The 22,638-nt window shown below is 34.6% G+C and overlaps 2 protein-coding genes across 13 annotated transcripts in view; both read left to right on the top strand.

Annotated features, from left to right (window-relative positions):
- Positions 1-22,638, top strand: part of LOC124451512 — an 89,717-nt gene that overhangs the window by 57,476 nt on the left and 9,603 nt on the right. The window lies entirely within an intron of this gene.
- LOC124451506 (brefeldin A-inhibited guanine nucleotide-exchange protein 1-like) lies at positions 429-20,848 on the top strand. 11 transcript variants are annotated; one of them, XM_047002152.1, is made up of 32 exons: positions 429-487; positions 869-908; positions 1,094-1,232; positions 1,592-1,721; positions 1,972-2,151; positions 6,442-6,541; positions 7,955-8,088; positions 8,366-8,486; positions 9,038-9,235; positions 9,301-9,323; positions 9,589-9,623; positions 10,138-10,308; positions 10,740-10,824; positions 11,005-11,170; positions 11,431-11,582; positions 11,930-12,058; positions 12,509-12,673; positions 13,064-13,211; positions 13,305-13,401; positions 13,931-13,971; positions 14,200-14,369; positions 14,801-14,952; positions 15,248-15,408; positions 15,868-16,028; positions 16,200-16,330; positions 16,420-16,558; positions 17,456-17,591; positions 17,933-18,153; positions 18,597-18,648; positions 18,897-19,055; positions 19,620-19,762; positions 20,363-20,848. In XM_047002152.1, exons 2-32 carry the CDS (start codon positions 893-895, stop codon positions 20,546-20,548), a joined length of 4,041 nt encoding a protein of 1,346 aa, XP_046858108.1. In that variant the 5' UTR covers positions 429-487; positions 869-892; the 3' UTR covers positions 20,549-20,848. The 11 variants fall into 11 exon arrangements, with proteins under 11 accessions (XP_046858108.1, XP_046858103.1, XP_046858102.1 ...); XM_047002147.1 differs by lacking the exons at positions 429-487; positions 869-908; positions 1,094-1,232; positions 1,592-1,721; positions 1,972-2,151 and adding exons at positions 4,478-4,580; positions 4,771-5,482; positions 5,947-6,181 and having other exon boundaries at positions 9,184-9,235; positions 9,301-9,412; XM_047002146.1 differs by lacking the exons at positions 429-487; positions 869-908; positions 1,094-1,232; positions 1,592-1,721; positions 1,972-2,151 and adding exons at positions 4,478-4,580; positions 4,771-5,482; positions 5,947-6,181 and having other exon boundaries at positions 9,184-9,235; positions 9,295-9,412.

Raw genomic sequence — 22,638 nt, 5'->3', positions numbered from 1 at the left:
GATTTACATTCTTTACGAAATCACTTCTTTTAACACCCGCAGCGAGGACACATAGAAAACGGACAAACCATGAGTCTGAATCTGATGGCCAAAATGAGTCGGGTTGTCAATGATCAATTCCCGTCGTTAAAATGTTGTCAAAATAAAGACGACCACAACATTAGTTATTCACAATTTTAAAGTTTTGGTCCTTCTCGACCCAATCCTCAACCATTCACAATTGCTCCGCAAACTTCCTTATAGTCACGTGATTAAATGGAATGAAACATGGAAAGATGGCGGAATTCTAATGGATAGTTATTCATAGAGATGCCTTAGTAAGGTTTTATTTTCATTCCTTTTGAACTTTTTAAATCATTCAGTCATGCAGAAGAACGTGAAAATAAAGAATGTTTTCCTATCTGATGCTTACAAAGAATTCTACTAGATAAAGAAACAAAAAAGAGTCATTATTTACAACTAAAGAAAGCTTGCGAAACGGCTTTAGGTATAAATCTATAAGTAATGATTGTAGTTATTGCTGATGTATTTGGATTCTCTACGTTTGCTCTATGTTTTTATGCATTGTCAACCAGTTTCTACATTTGCTATCAACCAAACATTAAGTGTAGTAATCTTTCATTCAGGATGTCAACGAACGCTGTCGATAGTATCTTTAAAATTGCTCAATGTATGATTTGTACTTTTTTATAGGTGGCAAACAGTTATTTTTTAGTGTCAATCGCTTGTTCATGTTCTTCTGCTTGAGTTATATGTATATATGTTTCTGGAGAAATCTATGTCAACGTGTGCAATGAATATAATGTACTGCTGTGTTCAGGAATGTTGCTTTACAAAATGATCGCTTTATGATTTTGATCTATTCTAGAGGAAATAAACGCTGTTCAAGGAAATGAAAAATCTACAGGGTAAGTTTAATTATGTAAAGTTGTCCAATTTTCTTTCCAATTTTCCAATTTTAACATGACCAAAATGAGTTACTAACTTTGAATCTTATGTTTAAAAGATTAAGCTTAACTTTGAGTTTTATTGTTTAAAAGTTAGATTTATAAACCAGAATGTTGGTTTGATTTATTTATAATAAAATCTTCAGGAATGTTTCTTCTGCAACTCTACCTCCACTACCTGGTCAGTAAACATTCATTACAGCAGATCAATATTTTCTTCCTTTTGAGTTGGCTTGTCAAACAAAATGTGCCAGGATTGTCACCATTGCACTTGACTGTATTCAAGTAAGTTTTTGTTTGATGTGTTAGGACACTTGCAGTCTTTAGTTGTAAGAAATAGATTTAATATTGAAAACTCTTTCATCGCATTGTTATTAAGTTATTACCATTTCATAGCACAAAATAAGTTCCTGTATAGGATGCAATAAGTACTTTCTTTTGTTAGTTACCTCTTAAATTTCTCCTAGAAATTGTCAATATTGCTATCCTTATGTATCAACAGTACTCATCCCCAAGCCTCACAATTTCACATGTGTCTTTTTACCACCATTTTGTATTCCTTCACAAATCTAGGTCATGTATTTTGCTTCTATAAATCGGAGTATTTCAAACAATCTTTGTTCTTAGAAACTCATTGCTTATAGTCATATTGTTGGCGATACACCAGACTCCATTGAACCTGAGAGGCGTTTAATTGACAGAATTATCAAGACTATTTGTACTTGCTTTACCTGTATAAATACTGATGTAAATGTTCAAATACAAATTATAAAGGTATTTATAAAAAGTAATGTCAAACTGTTAAAGTATTTAATGAGGGAAATGATATGTCCTTAAGGAATTTAAAGAGGGTAATGACATATGTATCCCTATGTTTTTTACATTTTTTGTGCCATGAGTTTTTTAAATATCACATTGAATAATTGGATTCCAACAAGATTAAAAAAGCCAATGTGTTAACTATAGACAGTTGAAAATGATCTGATAATTTTAATGTGTATGTTTTTATTATCTATATTTACAGGCTCTTCTAACAGCTGTTACATCAAGTACTTGTGAACTTCAAGAAGGAACTTTACTTCAAGCAGTTAGAACAGTTTACAACATTTACCTTGCCAGTAAAAGTCGTATTAATCAAACAACAGCAAAGGCAACACTGACGCAAATGATAAGTCTTGTGTTTCAGAGAATGGGAAGTCAAGCTGTAAGTTTTGTTCCGATGAACAAAATATTTTGTATCATATTGTACATCAATAGACATGTCAATTTTGATAATATTGTATCATATTGTAAAACAATAGAGATGTCAATGTTGATAATATTGTATCATATTGTACATCAATAGAGATGTCAATGTTGATAATTTTGTATCATATTGTACATCAATAGACATGTCAATGTTGATAATATTGTATCAAATTGATCAATAGACATGTCAATGTTGATAATATTGTATCATATTGTACATCAATAGAGATGTCAATGTTGATAATATTGTATCATATTGTACATCAATAGACATGTCAATGTTGATAATATTGTATCATATTGTACATCAATTGAGATGTCAATGTTGATAATATTGTATCATATTGTACATCAATAGACATGTCAATGTTGATAATATTGTATCATATTGTACATCAATTGAGATGTCAATGTTGATAATATTGTATCATATTGTACATCAATAGACATGTCAATGTTGATAATATTGTATCATATTGTACATCAATAGACATGTCAATGTTGATAATATTGTATCATATTGTACATCAATAGACATGTCAATGTTGATAATATTGTATCATATTGTACATCAATTGAGATGTCAATTTTGATAATATTGTATCATATTGTACATCAATAGACATGTCAATGTTGATAATATTGTATTGTCGGAAAGTATAAACAGTTTAGTTAACGCGTGGGTCGCGCGAGACCAAATTCGGGAATGGCCGGTTCGTACCGGTAGAGAACAACAACACTTGTGGAAAAAGAAAAAAAGGGGGACAGCATGTTAGAGCTGTTGATAGCACATTTGTAATTGTTTCGAGCGAGAGGGACAAGAAATATTGTTAAAACGAAACTGTGTGAGTGATTTTCTGTGTTGGGCAAACAAATCCCGACAAGTGGCACCCCCGATGGGACGAGATTAACATGGATAAACTAGTAAAAGCGATCGAGACGAAAATCCAATTCCTGAAGTTCACAAATGAGGAAACAGTAAATATCCTGGGGAAAAATGACTTGGCAGGAATGGAGAGACAGAGGAAGACTTTAGAAAGGAAAACCGAAGAAGTACACGCTTTAAAAGAGCAGATTCAGGAATTAAACTTTGAGAGCGGCGAAAACGTAGACAATGTACGAGACTGGACGGAGAAAATTGAAGGGAAACTGGCAGAATTCGAGAACGCTATACGGGAGTTGAAACACGATCAAGATCGGGTTAAGGGCGAAGAAGATTTGAAACTAGAACACGAGAAGGCCTTGTCTGAAAATCGAGAAGGCCTTGTCTGAAAATCGAGAAAAGTTCACAAGCGGAAAAAAAGGCGCCACCAAATTGACAACAAAATTACCAAAACTGGTTATTACCAAGTTTACCGGACAACATACGGACTGGCTTAGATTTTGGGGGCAGTTTAATGCTGAAATTGACAATTCGGATGTCTCTAGTATAACCAAATTTTCATACAAGCTTGTCGAACCAAAAGTGCGGTCATGTATCGATGGATTACCATTCACATCAGAGGGATATGAACGAGCTAAGAACATTTTGACGACTAAATACGGCAAAACCAGCGAAGTCATCAACGCTTATGTTCAAAACATCATCAACCTGCCCAACATTCAAGGAACTAAGCCTGGTAAAATCCATGCATTTTATGAAACACTACTAACAAGCGTACAATCTCTCGAGACACTTGGGAAACTCAAGGAAGTATCAGGCTATGTCAGAATGTGTTGGGCAAACAAATCCCGACAGTATCATATTGTACATCAATAGACATGTCAATGTTGATAATATTGTATCATATTGTACATCAATAGACATGTCAATGTTGATAATATTGTATCATATTGTACATCAATAGACATGTCAGTGTTGATAATATTATATCATATTGTACATCAATAGAGATGTCAATGTTGATAATATTGTATCATATTGTACATCAATAGACATGTCAATGTTGATAATATTGTATCATATTGTACATCAATAGACATGTCAATGTTGATAATATTGTATCATATTGTACATCAATAGACATGTCAATGTTGATAATATTGTATCATATTGTACATCAATAGACATGTCAATGTTGATAATATTGTATCATATTGTACATCAATAGACATGTCAATGTTGATAATTTTGTATCATATTGTACATCAATAGACATGTCAATGTTGATAATATTGTATCATATTGTACATCAATAGACATGTCAATGTTGATAATATTGTATCATTTTGTATATCAATACACTGAAAATGGAAATGAAGAAAAGTATGATAGCGATAATTTTAAATCAGACGAAATAAGCAAAAAGGAGGAGAAAACTGACATCAATTCTTTACCAAATGGTGAAATCCATCATGGCGACGATAAAGTTGAAGATGTGAACGGTAAGAAAGCATTTCTACTTGTTTTTGGAGATTTGAACCTCCCCCCTAAAATTGTCTGAGAAGATAATCAACCCCTCTGTGTAAAAAAAAACTTGTCTATGTGTTTCTTTTGTTTTCAAAAACTGGCTTTACGACGATATTGCAGACCAATCCATATTTTTCAATATTCTTTGATGGCTTTCATTTACAGATAGCGAAGTCTCCGTTCCTTCCACGGAGGTTAAAGATTAAGATGTTATTGATACAGTTATCATGAATAAAGTATCAATGGTTGAAGAGAAGAGTGTAAAAGATGTTGTTGATGGTGTCAGTGATGCTGTGAACGATGACACAAAACAAGATTTAGTCGAAACAACAGTTGACACTAATGTCTCGGGGTCTGTTGATAAAGAACAGCCTTTAAATGACTCAGACGAGTTGAACAATGCTGCTGTAGATGACTTGCCTTCTAAGACTTCTTCAAATGGCAATACAAAAGACAATATAGGTGAAGAAAGTGAAGAATCAGCGAAGATTGCCAAAGAAAAACACCTCGATGGAAGTTCAAATGTTAATGACGAGTCCGTTAATGGCGATTCCCCAGTTGTAACTGAGGTACAAGATGTTAGTGATCCATCTGAATCCAAAGTAATCCCACCAAATAGCGTTGATGTTGATTCAAAAGCAAAGACAAATAACTCGACAACTAGCGAAGTTTCAGAGCCCAAGGAGGATGACGGGAATGAAACTGCACGAAGTTCCGTCTCCGAGTCACAGTCTAATATGCCCAGCGAGACGTCAAGTGAAGGCAAGCCACCTCAACAAAGTTTTTCTCATATCACTCAGAAGGATGCATTCTTAGTGTTTAGGTCATTGTGTAAACTATCGATGAAACCGCTTGCGGAAGGACCATTGGATCCCAAGTAAGTTAGCTACAGTTTTGAGATGTATGTTGATAATGTAAAACTCTCATTGATCATAAGTCACGTCAAAAAAGTGGTTTGAGCTAATTTATATTGTACTATCAGTTCATCTCATCATGAATATCTTTACTACAGAAACTTCGACTTATTTTTGATACTAAGATACATGTATCAAACTGTTCGTTTATATCTTCTTGATCCAATATTACTACAGAAGGAAACCTAAATTAAACAAACTTTATTTATACTATAGATATCTCTAACTAAGATCATAACTGTTCTTAAAGATCATGCAGTAAAGGTCATCTCTTATTGATATAACTTTATGTACTACATGAACAAATTGAACTCAACTAAATTGTCCTGACATATAAAAGATAGCTCTATCAGTACTTTTTTAAAGTAAGATTTTAGCATTAGCTTTTAAGATTTACTCGCGATAAAAAACCTTTCATTATTTTCAGATCGCTTGAGCTCAGATCTAAAATTCTCTCACTGGAGTTGCTGTTAACTTGTCTACAAAGTGCCGGACCTGTTTTCCGTACTCATCCAATGTTTATCAACGCTATAAAACAATATTTATGCGTCGCATTATCAAAGAATGGCGTCTCATCTGTTCCTGCTGTGTTTGAACTATCGTTGGCAATCTTTCTCACACTTTTGTCATACTTCAAGACACATTTGAAAATGCAGATTGAAGTGAGTTTTAGGAATTAAACTTTCACGTGACATTTTAGATTCTGTCGAAACTATGATTTATATCAATCATGAATCCGATATTATAGTGTAAACTTTCCGTGAAATGCTAATTGTTTCGTTTGTTTGATAATTTCGTTTGCTGCTGCAATAAGCGCTGATATTTTGAACATTTCAAAACTTCACTTTTTTGCTATAATTTCCGTGTCGTAACCAGACGACTTAGGTTAGTACTTTATGTTATATTGTATAATTTTGACCAGGTGTTCTTCAAAGATATTTTCTTAAACATTTTGGAAACCTCGACAAGTTCTTTTCAACATAAATGGATGGTGATGGGGACTTTAACTAGAATATGTTCAGGTAATTTCATCATTGTCATGTAAGTGTGTGTACATTACTTCAGTTCATTAAAATTTCAGTTCATCGTCAATTTTTCATGTATTCCTTCTTATCCATTTACTCACCAATCTTTCAATCCATTCGTTACAATCATCCATTGAATACCTTGCGTTTGTACCTCAATTCATCTTACGTGTACACCTGTACATTTCGTCTATCCAATCCATCTTACGTGTATTTTTCTATCTAATCCATCTTACGTGTACACCTGTACATTTCTGTCTATCCAATTCATCTTACGTGTACACCTGTACATTTCGTCTATCCAATTCATCTTACGTGTACACCTGTACATTTCGTCTATCCAATTCATCTTACGTGTACACCTGTACATTTTGTCTATCCAATCCATCTTACGTGTATACCTGTACATTTCGTCTATCTAATCCATCTTACGTGTACACCTGTACATTTCGTCTATCCAATCCATCTTACGTGTACACCTGTACATTTCGTCTATCCAATTCATCTTACGTGTACACCTGTACATTTTGTCTATCCAATTCATCTTACGTGTACACCTGTACATTTCGTCTATCCAACCATCTTACGTGTACACCTGTACATTTCGTCTATCCAATTCATCTTACGTGTACACCTGTACATTTCGTCTATCCAATTCATCTTACGTGTACAACTGTACATTTCGTCTATCCAATTCATCTTACGTGTACACCTGTACATTTCGTCTATCCAATTCATCTTACGTGTACACCTGTACATTTCGTCTATCCAATTCATCTTACGTGTACACCTGTACATTTCGTCTATCCAATCTCGTTCATCTGCACTTTTATCCATTTACTAACAATAATATAACGCGCGAAATGATTGCTCTGTAGCTGTGTTTGCATTAGCCTGTACAAACTTGCGTATCTGAGCTTCATCAATTATATCAATCAAAGATAATTTGCAAATGAATCATGAATACATGTTAGAGAAAAATTTTAAACTTTTTTGTTGAAGTTGTCTGTTTCGCATTACTATTATTTACAAAAGAACTAAAAGATGTTTTTTGTGTTTGTACTGGCTTATGCAAACCTTGAGACTTTGTGTGAACTCTCTAGCTGGTGCAAACGTCAACTTTCGGTGTAAAGCTTGCACTGACATTGTCTCCAGTTCTACCAAATGTCTCTCCATTTGCTTAACCCTGTACAACAATTAAGCATCTTTTATTTCCAAATCCCATCCTATATTCAATCTTCACAATCCTCTCGTTCGAATTTTCTTCGTGGGTGTGCAAGAGGTGAGGTGTGACCTTTCCCTTACTAATTATCAATATACCAACAATTAAATTTTTGATTTTATCTTCCTGTCATCCATTAATATCCATTCATATTAGCCATTAATGTCCATTTGTGTCCTTTATTGCAGACGCACAGACGGTCGTTGATATATATTTAAATTACGACTGTGAATTGGCTTTGTCGAATATCTTTCAAAGATTGATCAATGATTTGTCTAAAGTTGCCCAAGGACGTCAAGCTATTGAATTAGGAGCGACACCAGTAAGTTGATGAATATGTTTCATAATGTTTACTTCTCTACATTCTCTTGTTCATATCTATGCCACTCGAAAAGGACTGGAACGTAGTCTATTATTATGAAAAGGACTGGGACATAGTCTATCAACATGAAAAAACTGGAGCATAGTCTATCAACATGAAAAGGACTAGAACATGTCTCTAATATTTTGTGCTGACAATGTTGATTATAATACATCTTTTTATCACGTTTTTATATGAATAGTATCAATGTCGTCTTATTTTTATATGATTTTTCCAGGTTCAAGAACGCAGTATTCGTATCAAAGGTCTGGAATGTCTCGTTTCTATTCTTAAATGTATGGTAGAATGGAGCAGGGATCTTTACTTTAAACCTGATTCTCAGGTGGACGATAATTTTGGTAAGTTTTAACATCTTTATGAAACTGAAGAAACTCGCATGTAGCGAATATAAACTTAACATTGTTATACATTTCGATAAGTTATCACTTTATGATCCATTGTACCCCTCTTTTGATATCGGCTACACTGACGATTTTTGTCTCCATCAAGTTTACATCTTTCTATACTCTGTATCCCCTATTTATCGAAGGTACTCCATTATTTTCTTATACACACGTTAATGTTCTTAATCGTAACTAGTTGTTCGACATTTGTTGATAACCTCTCAGGATGTAAGCTATCCCTTAGTTGTCTTACTTACCCTTGGTGGTCTCGCGGTGGATTAAGGCTATATCTTAATGTTTATAGTTACTTATTATTGACCCATGCTACCCTCAATGTTCTAGTCTATCTCTCAATAATCTATAGTATCTTCTCGATGATCTAGGCTATCTTTTGATGATCTATGCTAACCTCTTAATGATCCACGCGATCCCTTATTGATCTCCAAATCATCATAGTTATTCCTCAATACTTCTGTTTAATCTCTTCCATATAAATTTCCTGACAGATCTGGTTGATGGTGCACCAACAATTTCTCGAAAAGGAAGCACCGAGGAGAATGAAAACGGAGGGGAACCCGGTGATTTACAATCTCAAAAAACGGGGGTAGTCAGTCGTCTCTTAATAGTACAAAAGCCATCGATAATGCTCAAGAATTTGAGAGTCTTAAACAGAAGAAGGAGACGAAAGAAAAGGGAATTCAATTGTAAGTTTGGTCAACAAATTTGCTTCTCTTCTGTATTTTTATTCAATTTTACGATTTACTTTAAGATTTAACAAGAATCCATCAAAAGGTATAAAATTCCTTCAATCTGAAGGTCTCCTTGGTGAGACAGCAACGGAAGTCGCTCAGTTCTTACACACTGATGATACACTAGACAAAGTGATAATTTTAGTCTATTTATATCCCTTGCAATCCTTATGTTTCATTTTACATGATGTTGTCTTCTTTCACTAAAGTTTTCATTATGTCACATTTGCACGCTATCTTTGAAGAATTTGTAGAAACATTAAATGTTGCTTCGGATTTTGACCCAGTGTGGCGTTTTATGGTTTTAGACTATGATTGGTGAGCTGATTGGTGATCCAGGACAGTAAGTATGTTTTTACACATCTCCCTCGCGTGACAATCACGTAAAAATCACGTTAAGACGTTTGATTCTCATTTTATGTATTTATTTCAACATAAATTGAGTCAAGAAAGGTTGATTATGTCAATTTGCCATGAAGCCCATGGATGGTTTGCTCATGATACATGAAATAGTAAATCAGAAAATTTAATCGTAAAATCAAGAATGTTTAAAATATGTTTAAGGTTGCATTAAACTCCATGTAAAAGGACAAAAGCTGTTTGAAACTAAGCATTATCTTCAAATCTCTTGGTTATTTTGTCCATAAAAAACAAAACAATCTTTTTATATACACAAAATTTCTCTATTCAGTGGATAGCATTAACAGAATTCAGTAAGATTTGCTACTGTTCAAAAGAAGCAAACAATATGTTTAGTACACTTAGATATATTGTTCGTCATGTCCTCAACTGTTCTTCATATCCTTAACTGTGCTTCATATCCTCAACTGTTCCTCGTGTCTTCCTATACTTCTTAGATATGAACGAGAGATAATGTACGCCTATATAGATCAGTTGGATTTCACTGGTACCAATCTTGTGCAAGCTCTGCGATTGTTCTTACATAACTTCCGGCTTTCCGGTGAAGTGCAAAAGATCGATCGACTCATGGAGAAGTTTGCGAGTAGGTTCTGTGAAACGAACCCAAAGTAAGGACATGATTTGTGTCTTGTTATCTGTTGTTTTACATCTCGCATTGCATGCTGGTTAGTGAAACTTACGAAATGACTTTTGTCTATGAACCATGTGTTAATTCTTTTTTCATTTAATATCAACAATAATTTAGGACAGGTTTTTGACGATTTTTGTTTTTTTTAAGTATTTTCTCATCGAACTTTTATTATTCCAGTTTTGAGGGCTGCAATTTGCTGTTAGATAGATGTAAAGTGAGTTGTTTGAACTGGGAGTATTGTTACATGTTTGTAGATGTAGATCGTCCAGGATTGTAGAGTCCTGAGACGGACTGTTGTTGATGTTGACTGACGTTTCTACAACCTTACTCATGTACAAACATGTCTAGATATAGCTAGGTTAGACTGTCTATGATAAACTTTTTTTATATTTATCATTTATATTTTAGTGACGATATGTTTGCTAGTGCAGACGTTGCCTACGTTCTGGCTTATTCTATCATCATGTTGACTACTGATCTACATAGTTCACAGGTTACACAGACTTACTTCATTTGCAATGGTTTTCTATAAAAGTGACTTTATGTCTAAGATCACGTGTCTCCGTTGTGGTCACGCGAGATTTTCATGGCGTTCATATGGAGCCTTCATTGGAATCACGTGAAAATTTAGCCTTTAGATGCGACATCGTAATCACGTGAAATTTTCTTTCAGGTTAAACGGAAAATAACGAAAGAGCAGTACATTCAAATGAATCGTGGTATAAATGACAGTAAAGATCTTCCATCTGAATATCTTAAAGCAATTTATAATGATATTGCACTGAATGAAATCAAGATGAAACATACACCAAAAGTGAACAGTAGATACGATGCTACATGTATGTATTGGAACATTAATACGAGAATCAAGGCTTAACTGAAAAAATTGTACAGATGCTAGGTAAAGGTCTTGACTGCGAAGTGTAGAGTCCTAGTCCTGAGATGAAGGTGAAGGTCTTGAGATGGAGGTGTTGGTCTTGAGATGGGTGTAGGAAAGGGGCTTATATTGGATATTGTGATGTTCGGTGTTGGTCTTAAGAGAGCTGCAATGCATTTTCATGAAAGTAAAGAAATTTTTTATTGTGCTTCCACTTTACAGATTTACAAAGTGAGAAACATCGTCGTATGTTGTATTCTATGGAAATAGAGCAGATGGCGGAAAACGCCAAAACACAAATGGAAGACGTGAGTCATATTCAGACGGATTTTGTCACGGCGACACAGATTGGTCCCGTGAAGACAATGTTCAAGGTACGGGGGGGTGGAGTCTGGAGGGTAATGTTTGTGGTGTATGTAAGGATTGATTAACGAAGCGTTAATTGTGATGTCAACTTATACAGACAGTGCCAAGTACGGGGGGCGTAGATTTCGAAACATGATGACATTCATCTTAATCTTGTTAAAGAAAAGACTTAGATTTTATGTAATGAATGTTTGCGATTACGAAGAGTAAATCTGTTTGATAATCTAATATTTTAGCTGACCAATGAATGATTTGACTGGATTTTCTATTGAGATAATCCACTACTTAAGCTAAGTCTGCTTCTTACAACCGGCCCCAGTCCCCATTGTTGACCATTTTGTTTTGTGTGTTTAAGGTTGCATGGAGTCCGTTTCTTGCCGCGTTCAGCGTCAATCTACAAGACAACGACGATCCTTCTGTTGCTTCATTTTGTCTTGATGGAATCCGCTGTGCAATACGAATATCTTGCATATTCAGCATGCCTGTAAGTTGATAAACACACAACATTCTGTTCATTTTAATATATTTGGGTATGAAATAACGACATTAATGTCTCTGCATACCTTTCCATCCCCTGGTGACCCTTTCCCGGACATAAATATATATTCAAAAATATGTTGAATGTTGAATTGTTCAAATTTATGAATATATTTACGTAGTTACATACACGTTCTGTTCTTTGCGTGTTATATGTTCAAGGTTTAGATGATACTCATATGTATACAATAAAAACAGATGTTTGTTTACCTTTGAATTAATTGTCTGTTTGTGTACATATATGGATATATCAGGATGCATGTGAATGTGAAATAATCTTTTCTTAAAAGTTTTTCAATGATTACAGTTTGTTTTAATGATTTAGGGAATATGAATGGAGATTCTTTACCATTAAGTTCATTTTTCGATACTCCTATTAACTCTTTTCACATTGTAGTTGGAAAGAGATGCTTTCGTACAAGCGCTATCCAGGTTCACTTTACTTACTGCGACCAGTGGCACGCATATTCATGAAATGAAAACGAAGAACATCGAGACGATCAAGACACTTCTTACCATCGCTCAAACGGATGGTAATTACATCGGGAAGTCTTGGCTCGAGGTAGAGAGAATCATCTTGCTATATATTATGGTTTGTGTCTACGACTGAAAATATGATCGATTGTTTTTTTCATCAAAAGAAAAAGTCTAGGTCTTGTCTGTAGTGGAAACTTCACGATATTTCTACAGTCTTTTACTTTCATTTTTGCAAGTGCTTTGTTGATTGTATTCGATACCATTCATCAGAGAATCGTATCACAAATGTACATCAGTAATAATTATGCATGAGAAAAGAAAGTTTTTCTCAAGATATTTTTTATTTGAAGATATTTTCTACGTATGTATTTAACGTTTATGTTCGTCTTGTTGGACACTCGTTTTCGTTGCTGAAATGCTTGTTCCGCTCAGCGTATCTTTTTACGTTTCCCTAAAGTCATTGTTTTCATTCTAGATACTGAAATGTATTTCCCAACTTGAATTGGCTCAACTTATTGGTACTGGTGTGAAAACGCGATACCTTCATACGGCCTTCAGCGGTGTTACTAATTCACCCACAGCATTCACCGCAAACAACAAGACATCTTATGATATAACCTCAGGTTGCTTAGTTGCTTATAACATTGTTGTGACGCTCATAGAAAAATGTCAAATACTAACGTTAGGTGCTTTTCTTTGCTTGTATTTCTATGAAGGTCGGATACCTGTTGCCGCTGACTCGAAAAAAGCGGCTGGCTCACAGGAAGCCATTGGGGAGACCGCTGCACAAAGTGTTGTTGTTGCAGTTGACAGGTAACGTTTACTTTAATGATAGGTATGTGGATTGTGTTTTGTGACCTATCTCCCACCCCAGGGGCGAAGCTAGAACGTTCATGCAGGGGTAGGGGTGAATATTCATAAATATGGTCATATATTCCGCTGTGACCAACTAATTTCTTTTCAAATTAAAATAGCTTTTAAACCAAATCATTCAAGCAAAACTAAATATATGAATATTCACCTCCCATTCAGCGTTCTGGCTTTCAAGTTGTCTTTAAGCTAGAGTGGGGCTTGTAACAGCAAGAAAAGTCGATGGATGTCTCTCTATGTAGACATGTTCATTGTCCATGTTAGCAGAGTCCTCAGAATGACTGTTATTGTTATTGTTGACTGACGTTTTGACATCCTTAGCGGTAGTCATCTTCAGGCTCAAGTAAACCAGAGAACATTGAAGATAAACATGAAATTAAAATTTTGAAGAACTCGTGCACTGTCCATACGTTATGTTCTCTCAGCAGAATATCTTCATCTCAACTTCTTCATTATGTTTTATTACGTTTAGAGTTTTCACGGGATCAGTGAAACTGGATGGTGATGCTATCGGTAGGTTTGCATGTATACAGTAAACTGCATCTTACATAAGATTTGTATACATCTAACTTGACCATCCTTTGTCCCAAGTACACAAATCCCCTGTTCCCAAATACCAAATCCCAAGTATCCAAATCCCCAGTATCCCAAATCCCCAGTATCTAAATCCCCAGTTCTCAAATACCAAGTATGGTTATCTCCTGTACCCAAATCTCAAAACTTTTTCGCTTTTCTCCTAAGTCGATTTCGTGGAAGGTTTACGTCAAGTCTCGGAAGTTGAGCTTTCCAATCCTACAATGATACGTATGTTTAGTCTGCAGAAGATCGTAGAGATTGCTTATTACAATATGGGTCGTATTCGGCTACAATGGTCACGAATATGGGCTGTGTTGGGAGATCATTTTAACAAGGTTAGCGATTATTAACGACTAAGATTGTATCTTGATAATATGGATATAAACATCACGTTGTTGTGATGTACTCAGGTATAGTAACAAGATAATCATTGTCTTCAATGTTCTACCAACTAAACTACACGATCAACTGTGAACTATGATGATATTTTAAAACACAGTTCTAGTTTCTTTCATATCTTAATATCATAGATAATAACATCTCGTTGTTGTGATGTACTCAGGTATAGTAACAAGATAATCATTGTCTCTCCAATGTTTTACCAACTAAACTGCCAGATCAACTGTGAACTATGATGATATTTCAAAACACAGTTCTAGTTTCTTTCATATCTCAAGTATAAAAACAAGATAATCAATGCCTTCATCTCCAATGTTCTACCAACTATAGTACTTCTCCATCTTAGATAATTTATGTGCCATTTTAGTGTGGTTGTAACCCTAATGAAGAAGTTGCGTTCTTCTGTGTCGACTCTTTGCGACAATTATCCATGAAGTTCTTGGAAAAGGGGGAATTGCCAAATTTCCGATTTCAAAAGGATTTTCTCCGACCCTTTGAATACATAGTGAAGAAAAACAGGTAAGTTTATGCAGGAGTCAATTCTGTCAGAAAATGTAAAGTTTCTTGCAGCTTGAAAATCTTTCTTTGAAATAAACAAAATTTGTGGCAGACTTTGCAGATTCTTTACCAAGTTGAAATTTTACGAAGAATTTTACAAAGGACGTCTTTCAATCAATCGCTCTGTTTTGTCTGTTATAATTCGAAGGATTTGATTAAAATTCTTTCTTCGATATGTTTATGAACTTCGCAACAAGGACTGCAATTTTAAGTCTACGATTTGCTTGAATCAACAACTGGATTTTTCACATTTTAGTTCTTGCACAATTCGAGATATGGTCGTACGATGTGTCACACAAATGGTGCATTCGCAAGCCGCAAACATCAAATCTGGTTGGAAAAATGTTTTCTCCGTTTTTCATTTGGCTGCGTCCGATCATGATGAAGGAATCGTGGAACTTGCTTTTCAAACAACAGGTTTGTAGTTTAAGGAAGGAGCTTTTTCTTCTAATCTTACCGCCGACCTGTCTGTTGTTATGTATTTGAATATCATTTAAGTAAATGTGTTTCTCGGATGTGGCAGAGAGCTTCGTTTATTTTCCCACAAGAGTTTTATGTGTTCGTTCTTTTCCATGGTAATTCAGCCATATTCGTATAAGTTTTCGAGGTAAACTTTTATTTATCATGAAGTCGATGGATGTTCGACTCATGATGCATGAATGAAAATTAAACGAGAGTTAATGGAGAAATGAAATAAATGTATGAAACATTTTTTCGTTGATGCAAATTACGAGTCAAAAGGCAGTTTTTTTTAAACTTTTCTAGCCCTGTTTCTCTACTGTTTCAACGTCACTTGTAAATCAAAGCTTTGACAGATTCATTTATCCCAGAAGATTATCAGTGTATAAATTTCACATCCCCCATTTTCTCTTTCAGCCACGATTTTTGAGAAATATTTCTCCGCAACCATCGACTCTTTCCAAGATGCCGTCAAGTGTCTCTCGGAATTCGCATGCAACGCAAGTTTCCCTGACACGAGTATGGAAGCAATAAGACTGATACGAAATTGCGCCAAATTTGTTTCCGAAAATCCTGTGGTACGACGATTGCAAATCTACTTTCTTTTCACCTTTGAAATGATTTAAAATTTTGCAAAATCACATCAAAGCTAACCACTTTGGATCAAATCCAACCCAAATCATCTATTTCAATCGCTTTTTCGTGTATCATTTTCCAATGGCGTCTGTTTTCTTTTCTTTTATAAACAGATGTTTAAAGACTACGGAGTAGAGGATGCTGGGATATCAGAGCAGGACAGAATCTGGGTGAAAGGCTGGTTTCCAGTCCTTTTTGAGCTTTCGTGTATCATCAACCGATGTAAACTAGATGTCAGAACAAGGTATGGTGGAAATATTGAGTTGTATGTACTGTATAGATTAGTATGTATTGTATAATTTGAATGTGAGCTATTTTCCATCCATCAACTAGAGGCCTAACCGTGATGTTTGAAATCATGAAAACATACGGGAACACGTTTCTCCAACATTGGTGGCGTGATGTGTTTAAAGTCGTGTTTCGAATTTTCGACAACATGAAACTACCAGACAGACAGATAGATTGGCAGGAGGTTAGAAAACTGTTATTATTGTGCTCTTATTATAAGGCAAGCGTCACTTCCGGCTAAATGGCGCGCTTTGATTGGCTCAGAAACAATTTGCCGGTCCATTATTCTCCCGTAATCGACCACGGTTCAAAACACGTAGTTTATAATATGTCGTTATTGTGGTCTTATTGTCTATGATTGCCATAAACACGCATTATATCGCAAAAAGTCAACTTACATACACGACTATCCAGTTCCACATGGAATAATATTCATTTCATGTCTTCATGTCTACCCACCTTCATTCCTCATTCACTCATCCATTTCAATTGTGTATCCACTCCATTGAACTAAAATACATGGAACGCTACCTGTAATAGAAAACCGTAGTAATTTTTTGAAGCCATATTTTACACCCAGACACGCGTGTGTAGTTCAATCAATTTTCACTTCGCGAGAGAATCTCGAAACACTAAACACGCGTGTCTGGGTGTAAGATTTGGCTTCAATTATTTGCTTCATGTAGCTTTCCATGTATTTTAGTTCAATGACCCCCTCATATCCTCCTCTATTTCTTATTCACTTTTATCCATTTTCATTCTAGAGTCACTTCATTCTGTATTTCTACTCGTATTCACTTCATTGTCTATCCATTCTTATCCTCTTGCATTCCCTATTTACACACCGATTTCATTTTGTGTAAACGATTTGTACAAGTATGGAAGGTTTGAAACACTCGTTTGTGAAAGTTACCACCTGTAAAGAATGCTTTTGCCTTTAAATCAGGAGGGAGTATTGTTAAACTGCGGGAAGATCGTTTCCTTTACATAGAATAAAGTCCGTGTATAAGATGTTGTATTTCCTCGTTATAAAATCAGACATCAGCTGAGGATTTTTGAAATTTGTGATGTTTTTTTATAGAAATCAGAATGGATGACAACAACTTGTAATCACGCTCTATATGCTATCATCGATGTTTTTACTCAGTATTTTGATATTCTTGCTGAAATTCTTCTTGATGATATGTATGGCCATCTAGAGTGGTGTGTCAAACAAGGTAAGCTTGAGATTTCGCAACGTGTTTGTGCTTGGCATTTGCCTTGGTGATTGGTTCGTTGTGTCAGAGTTTGTGATTGGTTTGAAATATAAGAATTAGTGATTGGTTTGAAGTGCGAGAATATGTGATTGCTTTGAACTATGAGAGTTTGTTATCGGGTTGAAGTATGGGAGTTTGTGATTGGTTTGAAGTATGAGAGTGTGTGATTGGTTTGAACTATGAGAGTGTGTGATTGGTTTGGTTTGAGGTAAAAGAAGTATCAGAGTTTCTTTCAGTTTCGACTGTAAATGCTTTGAAACACCATGTCCTGCTTTGCTCGTTCATTCATTACATGTCTTTAGATAACGAGCAATTAGCGAGGTCTGGTACCAATTGTTTGGAAAATCTCGACTTATCCAATGGCAACACGTTCTCCGAAGACGTCTGGGAAAAGACATGTCAATGTGTAAAGACGATATTTGAATCAACCGTACCTCACGAACTATTGAAATGGAGACCCGCTGACCAACAAGTAATGAGTCTACCCACACCCGATGTCACTCCTGCGTCATCACCACTCAAGGTATGATACACTCAAGGCCTGACCATATGGAGGCGAGCTGCCCGGATAGCGAGCTAGCCCAGATGATTTCAAGGGATTGAAAAGAGCCAAAACTTCAAGGTTAAAAATTACAACTGTTTGCGAAGCGCCACACGTCATTCCGGTTGTAATTGTCAAATTATGGCAAATTGGTTGTTTTAATTTTAAATGTTTTGCGTAGTTATTAAATCAGAATATTGTGAATTTGCTATCGAAGATTTATCTGATAATAAGTATTGAATCGTTTCCATTTGCCAAAATAATTTAACGCTTGGCTGATTCCCGGCTACCGGGATCATGTAATCCGCCCCTTAGTATTTTTTATGAAGTTTTAAAGCCCGACACTCTAAAATTATAGAAAAACTTTTATAACTATTTTGTGTGTTTTATGTATTTATTACCCTTGAAATTTACGTATATCGTAGATAATGTCACCTGTCGACCTGGAGGATGATATCGTGCCCAAATATCCGGAAGGTAAATAAAAAGTTTGTGAATTCTTTTAAAGGAAAATTTTTGCTTTAATTGTGTCCATAATTATAAGATTGGAAAATATTTCATGGTAAGCTAAAGCTCGCATATTAAAAAAGCTCATTTGAACCAAAAGCTCATATGAAGCAAAAGTTCGCATATTGCAATATAGCTCGTGTGAATCTTTAACTCGTATGGACCAACAGCTTGCATTCTTTGAGTAACAATTGAAAATTTTCCGTATTATTTTTTAGACGAGGACGAACAAGATGGTCAGCAATCGTCAAAAGGTTTGAATGAAACGGAGGAGGAAATGCCTCAAGAAACAGTTGAAGAAACCAAAGAACAAGACAGCATTAGTTTACATAGTACGCCTAGTTTACGATTTGAACCTGTCGAAGAACACGAACCAGGTAACTATGTGTTAGAAATCAATTGAGATTAATAATTTGTTGTCACAGCCTGCTGCCATTTACGTGTTTAATTTACTTTGGTTTATTGGAAAGGCGTAGCAAAACGTATAATTGATATATGCGTTTGAAAAACTCAATCTGAAGTGAACAGCGACGTCATGTAAGATTTCCTGAAACTGCTTATGTTCCAAAAATTTACATTTTTTGCAATGTTTGAAACAATAATGTTGTTAATTGTTACTAATAGAACCAATAATGTTACTAATTAGTAATTATTACTACTTCTCCTGTTAACTCTTATTTTTTATAAAAAATAGCACTAACTTAAGAAACTTATTTTTTGTTTTATTTTTTTTTGCATTCGTTGCTTATTTTATTTTATTTTGTATAAACCTTTAATAAGATAAATTAGCCCTTTGTTTGGGATATTCAAAGTTCGATTTTACCGACAAATGAAAAATCGTCTGAGCGTGAATACGGAAATGTTCAACCAACACCCGAGTGACATTTTTTAATTTTTTCATGTATGTACTTTAACGTCGTAAAATCATCTCATTATTTTAGTTGTGCAGACGGAGAGGATGCTGTTCAATTCATTGATCATTAAGTGTGTCGTTCAATTGGAACTTATCCAAATGATCGACAATGTCGTCTTTTTCCCAAGCACCAGCAAGCGAGAAAATGAAGATACTATGGCTGAATTACAGGTCAGTTGTAATTACAGTCGTTGTAGGCAATACTGAGATAAAATGCTTTGTCGTAATGTTGTTTTACCTGAGTTCTCCTTGGTGGCATAACAAAGCTCTTAGCTGAAGCACAGAATATGTAATATACAGAAAAGACACTTGGCATCTTTAGTTGTTAGGAACAAATTTATTCAAAGAAAAAGTTTGTCAAACATAATGTGCCAGGATTGTCACCATTGCACTTGACTGTGTACAAGTAAGTTGTTTTTGTTTGATGTGTTAGGACACTTGGAGTCTTTAGTTGTAAGAAATAGATTTAATCTCGGAAACATTGTCATTGCGTTGTCTCTAAGCCATTACAATTGGATAGCACAAAATAAAGTTGCTACAGAACATTTTTTGTTTCTTTCCTCCTAAATTCCTCCCAGAAAAAGCTAGAGGATCCAACCTTCAAAAAATTTGTCATTATTGCTATCTTTATCTATCCACAGTACTTACTCATATCCAATCCTCCAAGTTCCCATGTGTCTTTTCAACAAAATTCTTTATCCCTCCACATGTCTATCTAGGTCATGTATTCATCTTATATAAAGTTCGATATTTCATATTCTTTGTTCTTAGAAACTCATTGCTTATGGTCATATTGTTGGTGATACACCAGACTCCATTGAACCAGAGAGGTGTTTAATTGACAAAATTATCGAGACTATTTGTAGTTGCTTTACCGGTATAAATACTGATGTAAACTTTCAAATACAAATTATAAAGGTGTTTATAAAAGTAATGTCAAACTGTTTAAGTATTTAATGAGGGAAATGATGTATCCTTGAGTTATTTAACGAGGGTAACGACATATGTTTTTTACATTTTTAGTCAAATTTTTTACTATTTTTAATATTACGTCACCTACACCAGATATAACATAAAGTTCACAAAAAATATTCTCGTATTATATTGAACTTGCAGGAACGATGTCTCTTTCAAGGGAAAGAGCTATTTGTTATGTAAATATAGGAAGAAATACGCTAGGAAGACAATTTGATCTTTTATAAAAACAGAACATTAATTTAATTTTTAAAGCCTTTATTAAACTTTCTATTTTATGAAGTTATTATATATTACATACAAAAATCATCACAGAAAAGAGTATCCAACCATGTATCAAAACCGTATGAGGTACATACCCATATTTTTCAAGGAGTTTAATGAAGTTAATCATCTATTGAATCTAAAGGTTTTGTCAAATTTTCGTAGATTCTTTACAATACGACAATAAGAAATTGAAGGTCTGTTATGCCGATCGGTGCTTAGTACCTATTACATCAATACATCTCTTGATCTTTGACCCTGGAATTTCGGAAAAAGAGTTTGGCCATTTCCATTTGGACATATTTTGGTTTTTATTCTCTTCAAATATTTTTTAAAATTTATACTGGGGCTTGTTACTCGAAGCGTGGATAGCGTTATCCATTGGATAGTAGTTTTTTAAACTTGTGAATGTGCATGGTTATATTTTGTTTATGATGATGAAACTTTGTAATTCTAGAACCAATATTGTATTTCATTTATTGTCCAGTTCGAATTGTTGATTTTTCCCATTTATGATATTTTTGAAGCGCTCAAAAACGTTGCTACTCAGTTTAATGCACAGCCTTATTCGACCTTCGTGTGACTGATCTCTTTGGTAATTTATCGTAAAAGTTTCTGTAAAAATTATAAATCTGGTGAGAACCATATATGGACAATGAACATGATTATTGTCTACTTTTCAGCTGTATCCAGTTACAAGCTGTGAATCAGAATGATCTCGTGATGAGCCCATCCTTTACATTTCAATGATGTGTACATTACAATACGAAGAAAGGGGAAATTGAAGAAATATTTCAATATAAAACTGTGGCTCTACGTTGTAGAATGAAATATTAAGTGTGGAAATGACGAAATAGTCGTTTTGATCATATTTGGTGAGTAAAATTGTGTAAAACATTGATTTTAAAGCCGTATTGTTGAGCTACTCGTTGTATTGTATCAAAGGTTTGACTAAATGGCAGAATACTCGTTCACTTGGATTCATTGACTGTGCATCCACATTTTCAGTAGATACACAGACGATATTATACCGTATATAAGATGATTCTAACTTCTGAGAAAAGAAAAATCAACGTGAAACGAAACTATAAGATAAATAGCGCTACATCTATTGGACAATACGATAATGTATATTTATGCTTATTTTATCAAATTGCGTTTCACCATATAAACACAAATGATTTGTTTATCAACCAAAACGACCAAATTTTAATATTTAAATCAACCACGAACGATTTGCATCAATTATACATTACCACATTGATAGGTAATTATAGATTTATAGTGCCATTGTCACACAACCTAAGCGTTCTGTTGTGCGGAATGCTAAATCACGATTCTTTTAACGACAAACATTGGTTCATTACCACGAGTATTAAAATCAAAAAATGCTTATCCAATTCGTCTTTTCAAGACTTCAACTCAATGCGTTACCATGCATCAATCAAATGCGTCGATAAAATGCGACCATTAAAAAATGCGTATTGAAACAACCGGAAACATCGTTTGCAGCCTCTATATATACTAAACATTCAACAAGATAAAATTACAAAGTTTCCTGTTTGCCACGATTGGAAAGAAAGTTTTTCTCAGCAACTCAATGCTTTAAACTTCCCATGACAAATGCATGTGCGTAATTTAACGTAAATAGTTCCCATTTTACCATGCTCTTACTTCTTTGATAATGTTCATGCTTACAGAAAGAGAAAGATACTTCACTTGTTTTGATTATATATGAAAATTTCTTCCCGTATACTATTTTATAGTGATAAGTTTTACATCGTCCATATTATTATTTATAAATTGAT

This window comes from Xenia sp. Carnegie-2017, unplaced genomic scaffold, assembly GCF_021976095.1.
Source record: "Xenia sp. Carnegie-2017 unplaced genomic scaffold, XeniaSp_v1 HiC_scaffold_24, whole genome shotgun sequence".
NCBI classification, from domain to species: domain Eukaryota; kingdom Metazoa; phylum Cnidaria; class Anthozoa; order Malacalcyonacea; family Xeniidae; genus Xenia; species Xenia sp. Carnegie-2017.
This window is presented reverse-complemented; position numbering and strand designations above follow the sequence as displayed.

Coding starts and splice junctions, on each gene's coding strand:
- LOC124451506 (XM_047002145.1), top strand. CDS start 4,833: ATGAATAAAGTATCAATGGTTGAAGAGAAGAGTGTAAAAGATGTTGTT. Junction 13,402..13,930: donor GTTGTTGTTGCAGTTGACAG/GTAACGTTTACT, acceptor TATTACGTTTAG/AGTTTTCACGGGATCAGTGA. Junction 13,972..14,199: donor ACTGGATGGTGATGCTATCG/GTAGGTTTGCAT, acceptor TTTTCTCCTAAG/TCGATTTCGTGGAAGGTTTA.